The sequence below is a fragment of the Ochotona curzoniae genome, unplaced genomic scaffold (assembly GCF_017591425.1).
Source record: "Ochotona curzoniae isolate NIBS_2020 unplaced genomic scaffold, NIBS_Ocur_1.0 contig_3819, whole genome shotgun sequence".
NCBI classification, from domain to species: domain Eukaryota; kingdom Metazoa; phylum Chordata; class Mammalia; order Lagomorpha; family Ochotonidae; genus Ochotona; species Ochotona curzoniae.
In genome coordinates, this window is record NW_024466004.1 from 4,677,279 (window position 1) to 4,690,249 (window position 12,971).

General features: G+C 40.6%; 1 protein-coding gene across 2 annotated transcripts in view; it reads left to right on the forward strand.

The window, feature by feature from the left end:
- DNAH8 (dynein axonemal heavy chain 8) overlaps positions 1-12,971 on the forward strand; it is a 288,139-nt gene that overhangs the window by 168,224 nt on the left and 106,944 nt on the right. For both annotated transcript variants that reach the window (XM_040982961.1, XM_040982963.1), the window contains exons 58-64: positions 107-237; positions 2,629-2,782; positions 5,119-5,283; positions 6,196-6,422; positions 8,388-8,506; positions 10,539-10,642; positions 11,322-11,498. In XM_040982961.1, coding sequence (XP_040838895.1) covers positions 107-237; positions 2,629-2,782; positions 5,119-5,283; positions 6,196-6,422; positions 8,388-8,506; positions 10,539-10,642; positions 11,322-11,498 — 1,077 coding nt within the window. The remainder of the gene's footprint in view (positions 1-106; positions 238-2,628; positions 2,783-5,118; positions 5,284-6,195; positions 6,423-8,387; positions 8,507-10,538; positions 10,643-11,321; positions 11,499-12,971) is intronic.

Here is a 12,971-nt window from a genome sequence, read left to right on the forward strand (position 1 = left end):
AATATAATGTTGTCTTGAAAACCCCGGTCAAAATTGGACCAAAAAGTACACAAAATGGAACGTCTGTATACTATATTCAAATAAGCAATATCTTATTTCTAACTAGATCTCACGGATAATTCGGACTTCATGTGGAAATGCGTTGCTGGTGGGCGTTGGTGGTTCAGGAAAGCAAAGTCTTTCAAGATTGGCCTCTTTTATAGCTGGATATCAAATATTCCAGATAACATTAACCAGGTAGGAAGAAATGAAATTTTCTGGAGTTAAATGTCTGCTTAAAAAGATTTCAGTGTCTTCTATAAGCATTGTATATGTTAGGTATTAGATAAAAAGAAATCTACACAGATTTGTGTAGCCATCCACAGACAAAAGGGACTGCTTGCACCATAGAAAGTGCAAGAGGCTGGACTTGAGCAGCAGCCTCCTCAGACAACACTTGCAGCCCTGTGATTTACCGGAGACCTTGCCAGCCTGCTTCTCTCATTGGCATTATCTTCCTGATACCTGGGCGTATCTGAACTGCCATCCTGAGGCTGGTGGTATTGTGGTGATTGTAGTGAGAAATGACAGAGGCTTACATTACAGCAGGTGTGCTAACTGCGTTTTCTGAATTCTTTAAAACTGAATATTTATAATTTGTTTTATTTGAAGTGGGGGTGGAAGAGGGAAAAAAGGGGAGAGAGAGGGAGTGGGAGGGAGAGAGCGAGTGTGAATGTATCTCCCATCACTGGATGCCTTTTGGAAAAGCTGGGGCTGAAACGGGCCATAGCCAGGAAATGGGAGTTCAGTTCAGGTTTCCCACATTGGGGCAGGGACCCAGCTACTTTAGCCCTCTCATGCTGCCTCCCAGAGCATACATTAGCAGAAAGCTGAAACCAGGAGCAGAGCTGAGACTTGAACCCAGGCACCCCCATAAGGGATGCAGATGTACCAAAGCGACTGTGTCAAATGCTCACCCCTACTTTTTGTGCTCTTGTTGCTCTGGAATTTGGGACATTGGTGACTGGACCAAGATTGATATTCCTGAATTACTAAGTTCTTAAAAATGGCACAGAGCTCACCCAGGAGTTCTGTCATGTGCTCTTTGTGCCTGTCATGTGGAAGCAATGAATCCAGAGTCTTTGCTGCACGTCTCCTGCTCTAGCTGGCTCTTATATTGTAACAGGCAGTGGTCCTCTGGGTCAGATATTCATCAACTGAGGTGAGCACCTATTCCTATCTCGGAGAGCCAGCTGAAATTATTCAAACTAACCAAGCCTACATGTGCTTAACCACTGTACGAAGCTACAATAAAGACTGTTGCCCAGACTTTCCTCTTGTTCCTGCCTTCTCACCAACCCCGGTACTTTCCCCAAGGGGGCCTGCATGGCCCGGCATGTCCCTTCCTGTTTCTAGGGGTGGGTGAGCCTGGTTTGAAAATGGAAAAATGGTTATGTGGCTTCCTTGGCTGAGGGCCTAGCGATGAGTTCAGTGAGGGCACTGGGCACATCACGTATGCAGGAAGGGTGTGGCTGTGCAGCTCTTACCAGAGCAGCTACATCTCAGGAAAGCATTCAACTACTTTCTCTTTTTAATGGATTTTCCTCTTGGGGATCATCCCAAAAGAGTCATTTGCTCTCTTTTTGGTGAAGTTGGTTTGTTGTTGTTGTTGTTGAAGTTTATGAGCCTTTTTAACTACAATATACTCCAAAGGTGGTAGCAAGTGCTCATATTTTAGAATCTAGTGAAGAATAAATTATATGCTCATTTAAGTGCTCTTAATGATGTCACTTTTTAAGAAGCTATGTAATTTCTAATGCGCACAACACCTTTTCAAATAGGCATTATCTTCATGTTATGGATAACAAAAGCTGAGCAAGATAAAGAACTTTCATAAAGCAGGGATTTGAGTCATTCTGGTTCCAGACCCAAGGTATTTCCAATAGACCCTGTGGTCTATTGCACCAGACTCCCTATTAACTGTGGCACTCTTATCACCGCCATACCCATGAGGATTTAGTCATTATACTTTGGAAAATAATTGGCTTTATTTTTATACCCTGTATCATCTCTGGTTACACTGACATTCGGCAGGAAACAACAAACAGAAAAGCAAAGGCCAGGATCTTCTTTCCATAGTCTGTCATCATCTGATCAGACCCCTTCTGTCGTGTGTACCACATTGCATAACACAGTTTTGTAGTATTGTCTACATCGAGTTGCTTAACTATGTAAATTGCCTTCATATATAATTTATCACTAATTTTATTCATAATTTATTGTGACTTTCTCAGTACACCAAATGCTTCTGAATTTCAGAATAGTTTTAGATATTACACATCCTTATCTATTCACCTGGGAAAAACCTGAGGCAGGCACTAACCATTCATTTTCTTATTCCAGTTTCTCCTCGTGGATCACTTCCAGTAAATGTTCTGGTTTTCACTACTCAAGTTAAATAAGATGTTTGCCTTGAGTGGTAACAGAAAACTGTAGCTCTGGTATCTGTTTTCTAGTAGGCATAATTGCTTAGTGCGTGTTGGGTCAGGCATAGATGAGATTGTATTTTGCATGGGTCATGATTGGGTTTGAAAACAAAATATGGCCACACTTTTTCAATTCCAAATTTCCTATTACTTCTCTCTTTAGGTCTTACAATGTAAATAATCTAACAGACGACCTAAAGTTTTTGTATTCAGTTGCTGGTGCTGATGGAAAAGGCATCACCTTTATCTTCACCGACAATGAAATAAAGGATGAGGCCTTTCTGGAATACCTCAACAACTTGCTGTCTTCAGGAGAGGTAGGTCTTAAAGCTGAGAAAAAGCTCCCCTTGTGAGCATGTACAAGTTATTTGAATAATAATAAAAAGGCAACAACTCTTCACAAATGAGACCATTTAGCATATGTTTCTGGTGTTAGATTTACCATGTGAGGTTTAGAAGAATTCCTGTGAGATGGGTGATGTTTACCTTTAGACTTTGTTGTTTCCTTTGCTTCATTTTTTGATATGACTCCTTGCTTGTGTCTTCAGTCTTCAAGTTGATCTTGTAATTTGCTTTAGGAGATGCAAAGTTTCTGTGTGTCTGTCTATCAACCTGTGGATGTCTATCAGTCCAATTCCAGGATGGAATTGGAGAAAGAGTTCTGTTAGCTGAAGGTGGACATTTGTGTCACTCATTGTAGCCACCACCTAGTATCGGCCATTCTGTGATCCTTTTCGTGGTTGGCCTGGTGTCAGAACCACTCATGGGACTAACATATGTGCAAGTTCTGCAAGAAGTTCTCAGAACACATGTTATGATAAATTCTTTTGCATCAAAATGAACATTTTTTTTAAGAAAAATATGTACTCATTTATCTGGTCAAAAGAGTGGTAGTGAGAGAAAGATTACCCATCTGCTAGTTCACTCCCAAATGTTCACAGTGGCTGCTGGGTCTAGGCCAGGCTGAAACTAGGAGCCTGAGACTCCCTCTGGGTCCCCACATGATTGGGAGGGGTTCAAGTACTTGGGCCACCTTCTGCTACTTTCCCAGGCACATTAGCAGGAAGCTGGATTAGAAGTAGAACTAGCCAGGACTCAGCTCGCACTCTGAGTTGGGATGCTGACATTGCAGCCAGTAGCATGTGCTTGCTGTGCTGCTACCCTGGCCCCATAATAAAATTTTAACTCCATTTTCCCCATGCATTTTAAAATCCTCTAGCTGTAATCATCGCTGAGATCTATTATAACAATACAATAAAGGTACATAGTTGAATCTGTAAAGAAGAGAGGGCTCGTATTGTGGCAATGGGTTAGGCTACATCTTGTGATACCAGCATCCCGTTATCAGAGTGCCAGTTTGAGACCCAACTCCTCCTCTTCCAATTCTGCTTCCTTACATGGGAAGGCAGCAGAAGATGACATCATACCTGGACTTCTGCCAGCCATGTGAGAGATCCAGACGGAGTTTCTGAATTTTGGCTTCCACCTGGCCAAGCCCCTGTCTCTGTGGTTGGGGAAAGAGCCAGTCAGTAGAAGATTCTCCCTCCCTCTTTTTTTCTCTCTCACTCTGTTTGCCTAACAAATAATTAGAAAAAAGAACAAGAAAAGCAGAGTCTAAAAGATTCACAGGCAGGCTTTCCATACCCGCCCTTCGAGGGTACCACATATTCTGCCCTCCACTTAGTACAAGGCACATGTTTATGTGTAGAGTAGTCCAGCATTTTTATTTAGGGCTGTCCATGTAGTCACTCAGTGCCTGGCCACATTGCCAAAATTACAGACTCCCAGAAGGAAAGTGAATGTTTCCCAGGTTATCACAATGTTTGTATAAACAGTCTAGACAGAGTAGACCTATCTTATCGTTTAGCAGTGGAGGAGACATCCAAAAGCCAAGCTTTTAGATGGCAGTCAAGGGCCAGCCCTGCAAGCACATTCTTTTCAAGGTCAGGCCTTGCTAGGTTAACTCTTGCCTGTATGGTGGTGTGTACTGATGGTTACTGGTGCACAAGCTGATTAAATATGTTGGAGCCAGAGTGAAAGCTGACTATGAGGCAAATGACATAAGGTACATTTTTATTTTAAAATTGTATTTATTTGAGAAGAAGTAAAAGAAAAAAGAGAGAGAGAGTGACTTACACCCACTAGTGCACTCCTCAGATGCCTGCAGTGGTTGGGCCTGGGCTGGGACTGAAACCAGTAGCAAGGATCACACATTCATCAGGGCTTCATTTACTGGAGTCATCACCACTGCTTACAAGAGTCTATGTTAGCAGGAAGTCAGAGTCAAGAGCTGGAATGAGTTGCCAAGTCCACGTGCATGGGTGAAGGGCATAAGCATCCCAAGCACCAGGCCATACACTTGTCTACCACTAGACATTTTATGGGCCCAGCACGCCTCCGCTGTGCAACTCTGCTGCTGGTACCATTAGACATTTTAAAGAAACAATTGAAGTGGTGGAGGAGGTAGTCTTTTGGGTGAGTCTAGAGAAATATAATGTGCCCTTGACTAAGCTGCTCAATAAAAAAAAAAAAAATGTCACACACTCAGTAGTCCCTTGAAAAGCAAGGATCTATCTGACTGTGGAAATGACATGGTGGGGAGGAGGGAAGAGATGAGACCATGAATGAAAGCAATTTCTTGTGTTTCTTACAGATCTCCAATTTGTTTGCGCGGGATGAGATGGACGAAATCACTCAAGGTCTAATATCAGTGATGAAGAAGGAGCTACCCCGCCACCCACCTACCTTTGATAATCTGTATGAGTACTTCATTTCAAGGTCAAGGAAGAACTTGCATGTTGTCCTATGCTTTTCTCCAGTGAGTTTTTATTTTTACTTACATTTAGTTTACCATCTCTGATGAGGTGATTTGTTTAGAAACAAATGTCTGTTACACTGAATTAAAATTAATGTCTTATCACTACTAATCTCCATTGGCCAAAATCCCTTTCCTGATGTGTTAAGTTAAATTTTTCATGTTATTTAAACTTATTACATAACCTGCAGTTTTCATGAACTAGAAACAAGATTATTTGAATTATACAGAATTTGGTGGTTCAATCCTAGCCAGCTCTACCGCCAATATAGATATACTATCCAGAATGTCTGTGATGTAGTTTTGGATATATCTAGCTACTGTGCTATTTAGTAAAGCAGCTATTAGCCATAGGTGATCATTTAAGTTATGAATAATCAGAATTAAGTAAAAATAAAAATCCGGTTCCTCAGTCTCATTGGTCCCATTTCCAATGCTCACACGTACTGTGTGCAGCTGCTGGCTATCATATTGGAAAGCACATATCTAGAACATTTCCATTATCACAGAAAGTTCCATCACATAGTCCTGCTCTGCATGGGGTGGGGGTAGGTGGGGAGATGGGCCTCAGAATTACTCAAGGTAGACCATCTATTTTTAGGTGGATTGTGAGAAAGCTCTCGTTATTGGTTGAATTCTATGGTCTCCTTTTTGTACAGTTCTCATTTGTCCTACCTTCTGTGCCTTTCACCATCCTTGTTCTTTCTCCCTAAAAGAGTTATAGTTTCTCAGTTTTTTCCCAAAAGATGGTTCCTAGAATCAAACCCAATGTTGAAAATGTCCCTTCATCTGAACATTTGTTTTGTATACTTTTGCAATCCAAAAATATATTAAGTTTGTGTTTATGATGTTACACTGTGGGCTAATTTAAAGCCCCTTTGAGTTTCTAATGTCTTTTGTGTTTTTTGTGAACAGGTTGGTGAGAAATTCCGTGCCCGTTCTTTGAAATTTCCTGGCTTAATCTCAGGCTGTACTATGGACTGGTTCAGTCGCTGGCCCAAGGAGGCTCTGATCGCTGTGGCCTCCTACTTCCTTTCAGACTATGACATCGTCTGTTCTGGTGAAATTAAGAGACAAGTTGTAGAAACAATGGGCCTCTTTCATGACATGGTCTCAGAGAGTTGTGAAAACTATTTCCAAAGGTAACTACCCAACTATAGAGCTCCCCCAAAGCAGAATTCTATATAACATCCAAGAAAGATTCTTCTTACCTATTGAGCATGAAGTCCTAGCTACATTTGGACTTTTCTTGCTTTGATTTTCTAGGTACCATGCATTGAAAAGATGGCAAATTAAAGAGATTTAAAAATTAACTCATGTCCATACTTAAATATCTCTTTACCACCCAGGCCTCCAAGTAACAGATGCTTAATGAATCTCTGTATTTCATTTGCTTAATTTTGTTTTGAAAGTGACTTAACTGATTCATTATAAGCTGCTTAAAATTGGTCTCTTACTCCAATGCATTATTTATTTTGATTAAAGAAGTGTACTGTTTTAAAGCTTCCTTATTGCCTTATGTTAAGGGAAAATTTAGGTTGTGCATTTGCATGACTCAGTCTTATCAAGGTTCTTCTGCCAAATAACTGTGAGATAAAATTTTAACTGACTTTTGGAACTATCCCTCCCTAAAACTGGTGATTTTGTGTTCCTTGTGGGGGAAGCTGATGACTGGCATAGTCATGTTGTCAGATTGATACTGTGAATGAATGGAGGCCAACGTGGGTCTTTAAGACAGCGAGCTCCTCTTCTAGAGTTACTCAGTGCACTTCATGGGGTACAAAATCTTCTAGAAAAGCTGTGTGTACCTAGTCCACCCTTCTTCCTAGATTCTCTTGGTGATTCAGTATGCATTAAATCTTACCACTAGGAAGATTTTCTCTCCATTAAACTCACACTTCTCTTGCTACTGTTATCTGTGAGAATACATATTTATCTTCTTACAGCTATAAAAACTTGTTATTTTAAAAGTTTGCAGGGCCCAGCGTGATAGTGTAGCGGTTAAAGTCCTCTCCTTGAATGCACCGGGATCCCATATGGTCACTGGTTCTAATCCTGGTGGTTCTGATTCCCATCCAGCTCCCTGCTTTTGGCCTGTGAATACAGTCAAGGATGGCCCAAAGCCTTGGGACCCTGCGCCCATACGGGAGACCTGGAAGAGTTCCTGGCTCCTGGCTTTGGATAGGCTCAGCTCCAACTGTTGTGGTCACTTGGGGAGTGAACCATCAGACGGACCTTCCTCTCTGTCTCTCCTCCTCTCTGTATATTTGCCTTTCCAATAAAAATAAATAAATCTTTAAAAAAAAGTTTGCAGCATTTTTCAAATTTTCCATATCATCTCAAGTTGTAGAAGGTTATTCTGAATGCAATATTTATATAACACTATAATAATACTTCCATGGAGGCCCAAGTCTTCAAAAAAACTTAAAATATTAAAAGGTAAAATTAATTTTGTGGTATATTAAAAGCTCCTTGACTTCCTTCTCTATAAAATTATCTCTTCTATATTTTTCTATCATTAAATATAATTACTATAATAAAGCTCATTGTGGGATGAATATTTGAATCACAGATAGCTGCCTGATTTCAAGGCTGATTCAGTAACTCAGGGGAAAGATTGGTTTCCACTTTTGTAAATTTGTCCACCTGGGATGCAGCATTGAAGAAGTGTGTAGCAAGTGTCAGTTGAATGGAAACAAATTGCAGCTCAAAGTAATTTCAACCACTTATCCCTAATCCTTGCTGGGAACCTCCAAGATTACAAAGTGTGCTCAAGGATGCTATTTTATTTGATCCTCACAAATTCTGGAATGGCGTTGGGGGGTGGAGAGAGGAGGTAGACATTCTTGTCTCAGGTTTCCAGAGATGGAAACAAGTGCGCAGTAGGAATGAGGGTCACATCACCATTATGGCAGGGCAGAAGCTTCCAGAAGAGATGTAGGGGTCTTTTAACCTCACCTCTGGGAAGCCTTGTGCATTTGCCACCCTCCTGCTGGTAGATCACCCTGTGTAGTCACACTGAGTTCACAGTAAGAAGAGTGCATGTTGACATTTAATAGGAGCACTCCTGGATGACAGAGGTGACTGTTTTTATGTTCTGCTTTCAGATACCGCCGAAGAGCGCATGTTACTCCCAAATCCTATCTTTCGTTTATAAATGGTTACAAAAATATTTATACTGAAAAACTCAAATATATTCATGAACAAGCTGAGCGTATGAATATTGGTAAGAACAGTAGGATCTTTTTGGATGTATTTGATAGTGACCCACTCTGAATGGGTGGATACCAATGTGTTTGAAAACAAAATACTCTCTCATTTGTTAGTAATGGACAATGTTGAGGTTAGAAGCTGTGGTTAAAACCAAATCTAACAATCATTATGTTCTCTTTCTGAATACATTTCCCCCCCTTGTTTCTACTCTTTGTCAGTTCTCTCCTTCCTTCCTTCCTTCCTTCCTTCCTTCCTTCCTTCCTTCCTTCCTTCCTTCCTTCCTTCCTTCCTTCCTTCCTTCCTTCCTTCCTTCCACAGATGTATTTATTTATTTGAAAGGTAGAGTTACACAGAGAAAGAAATCTTCCATTAGAGTGTTGGTTCACTCCAGAATAGCCACAGTGGCTTGGCCTGGGTCAGGACAAAGCCAGGAGCAAGGAGACTCTTCTGGGTATCTGACACAGGCCATCCTCTGCTACTTTCCCAGGCTCATTAGCAGGGAACTAGATTGAAAGTGGAGCAGCTCGGATTGAACTTGTGCCCAGATGGAATGCTGGCATCACAGGCAGGTGTCACAAGCAGTGACTTGATCAATTATGTCACCCCAGTGCCTGCCAGCAGTGGCTCAGTCACTGTAGTTTCTGGAGCACTGCTTACAGATGGGAAAAAGCTGGTTCTTGAGAACCGATGATCATTTTTAATTTTTGCTTTCCCTGTGGTTTATTTTGTTTGTATGAACTTTGCCATGTAAATGTCTCCTGAATGTCTAACAAAGTATAAGTAAAACAGAAGCAAAAACAAATGAAACCCAAAATAGATGCCTTCCTGGAAATGATTTTCTGATGGTCTGGAATATGCAGTGTTAGTAGGAAAACTATGCATTGGGATAGATTATATATCCAGATTGTATGACCCAAACCAGCCAAAATGTCTTCATTATTTTCATTTCTCCTAAATAAAACTTGGTCACATGGAGTTATTGAGCTCTCAGGGCTGTGATATTGTGGTGATGATGGAAACATCATGAAAGAGATTAGTCTCTCTATGATTTTGCTCACGACTCCCTTCTTGCAGCTATTTTTTTTTTTTTTTTGTCTCATGCACTAGGATAGATTTTGACACATACTGGCTTTTGAGAGAGCCAGTTGTAAAATTTTTAGGAATGTTATGATCTGTTTGTTAAACATCATATTTAGTGAAAATTTAATTATATATGCATATAATTAATTAAATTAAATGCAAAGGCCACATGTATTTTAAAAATCATTGCTGCTTTATTATTTTTGCTTTGTTTTACTGTTATTGGTGTTCTTGAGCTCATTTTTACACCATCTGTTTGGTGGAAATAGGGTATACTAGTATACTGCTGAGGATCTCCTAATAACTTGAGTTGCTAGGGTGGGGACAGTCATAGATGGGAACTGGAAAACAGACAGATGAGTGCCTCTCCTCGCATCTCCTTCCCAGAGACCTACATGTTTAAATTTACCAATATACCACTATCTACAATGTAATTGGAACGTGAGACATTCAGTTAACCAGCTATTTTGCTCTTCGGTGTTGGAAAAAAAAAATCTCAGAATCAGTTATATACATTTTAGTAGTCATTTTCATTTTTATGGCAAAGATGCTCACACAAATGTTAACGCATCTTCTCATTTGTCATCTCAGCTGCAGTTTGATTTAAAGGCAAAACAGTGATTGCTACAAATCATTTATGAAGTCAAGGAAAATATGAGTTCATCAAATAAGTTTTCAGGGGTAGCCTGACTTTATTCAATACAGCATAACGACTTTTCCTTAAGAGCCACTAGATGGGATTAAAAAGCCCCGTTTTGTTTGAGTTTCACCACCGCGCCCCGCCCCTTATTGGAACTCTCAGAAACAGGATCAAGGTTATTGCTCCCAAGATAAGTCTGCATTTTAGGACTCTGGCCATATTACAGTCTCCATCCACTGCCATCTAAGCAGTAAATTTTGACCCCGATTTTGCTGAAGGGGTACACATTTACTCAACATGAGCGTCTGTGTGTGTCTTTGTGAAGGTCTTGATAAGCTCATGGAGGCCAGCGAATCTGTGGCTAAACTCTCACAGGACCTTGCAATAAAGGAGAAGGAACTGGCCGTGGCTTCTGTCAAAGCAGATGAAGTGAGTTTGCATTCGTTCCATCACTACTGCTGGGGAAATCTTTCCATATGAAAGAATGATTAATTTAAAATGTGATTAAAAAAGTAAAATAGGGCAGAACCTGATTAGTTCTGTTATACTAATGTTCACCATTCAATATGTTTGTTCAACTATGAGCACTTCTTAGGAGACTGGGGAAATATGTGGTGCTCCTTTGTCTACACCCACCTGACTCAGCCTCTTCCCAGCTTCCTCTGTGAGTCAGCTAAGAGTAGACACTTAAGCCTTGACCCTTATAGCCAGTTACCAAGATGAACACGATACCATAGGGGAGACACTTAGCAATTGCTGGCATATGGTAAGCACTCAATAAACATTAACTGTGTTTCTTATTACACAAGCCCTAATATGAGTGTCTGACCTTATTCCATCATACTTTCTTGACTTGTTTTAATTTTCCAGAAATTTATACAGTAGAAAAATGCAAATGTTTATGCATTAAAAGCTTAGAAAATGGAGGAGTACAGGAATTGTGCTAAGGGATTGTTTTAGTGTACTTAAAATATAGATGATTTAGATAGGGAATGAATTTGTCTTTATCTGTTTCAATTATATTGCGTAACTAATCTGTGGCTGTTCAGATCCATACATTTTGCCTAAAAGATATCTCTCTTTTTTCACATTTTTCTCAATATAACAGGTATTAGCAGAAGTCACAATAAGTGCTCAGGCTTCAGCCAAAGTGAAAAATGAAGTCCAGGAGGTAAAAGACAAAGCCCAAAAAATAGTGGATGAAATTGATAGCGAGAAAGTGAAAGCTGAAACCAAGCTGGAGGCCGCCAGACCTGCGCTGGAAGAAGCGGAGGCAGCCCTGAATGTGAGCCCTGCACTGTTTATCCCTCCTGGTCTTGTGGGCTCCTCGCTTCATTCCATGCAATGGAATGGTTAACTGTGGAACTGAGTGTTCTGAAAACTGAACTGAATTCCTAATGTGTTTTATCTGAAACTGAAAACAAATATTTCCATTGTTTCAGTTCTCTAAGTTCTAGGTATTTTTTTTAAATCTCACTTATTGCAATCTATTATTTTCATTTTATAAATCAATCTTATGGTGTGAAAACTGAGAAATACTGCTGGTGATTAATAGCCCAAACTCTAGCCTGAGGGGTTAAGGTCCCATCAAGAGTCTTCTTGGCTTTTCCAGTATCCTGTGCAGGTTATGTCATACTCTTCTTTTTCCAAGGAAAGCCACATGTTCTCTTGGCTCCAGGTTCTGCTAAGACAATGCCCTAAGCTAGGCACCCGCCGCTGTGAGGCGAGAGTGGCACACCTCTGCCTTTCATGATCACCACTTCATAGGCAGATGATGTGGAGTAAACACACTTCACTTGCTTGGGTCTCCATTGATCCTTGAAGGATCCATGTGAGCATTGCAAGTGATCAATACAGTTGGCTCAGCACATAAAACATGCTCTATAAATATTGGCACTTCTGCCACTGCGGATAACCTGGCTCCTGTCTTCCCCTTGGACTATGTCTCTTGTTCTCAGCATGATTCGGGCATTCAGAAGCACCTGTAGGCTTCTGGAAGGACCATGGTATGTTACCTTTAAATGTGTCCACACTCTGCTAGAAATGCTTTTCCTAACATTTTTTTTTCCCCTGAGAAAGAAGTTACTCTCCAGAGCTGGGCTCAGATTTCACTCCTTCCAGAAAGTTTTTAGTTCTTCTGAACCTTACTCTGTTTTCATTTCACCTCCATGTTCCCATCATGATAGATATCCTTATGTGAGATAATTCTGTTTTCACTGTCATGAAGGAAAAGCTATTTTGTTTTGTTTTGTTTTACTTGGAAGAATGCCAATAATTACTAAGTGAATGAATAAATGTGAAATTCATTTCATACAATTTTCTTAATGGGTCCTATAGTTACAGAAAAGATAGATCATTGAACTAAATGAGTCTTAGGTCATTTTATTGACCATATGTTCTCCCAGTCCTTTCTGCCTTAAGTATCAAGCTGTGTCTTTATCTAAACTCAATTCTGAGGGATCAGTGCGGCCCAGTGCTGCCACATCAGAACACTGGCTGTAGTCCTGACAGTTCTGTTTCCCACCCAGCTTCCCTCTAATGTACCTAGGAAGGCAGCAGAAGATGCCTCCCCAGTGCTTGGGCACTGCCACCCATGTGGGAGAATAGATGGAGTACCCAGTTCCTATCTAATGTGGCCTAGAATAGCGGCGGCATACATTGTGGAGTAAACCAGTGAATGGAAGAATTTCTTTGCTTTTCTTCCCCTTTCTGCGTCTCTGCCTTTCAAATAAATAAATGTTTCCAAAAAAAGCAACTT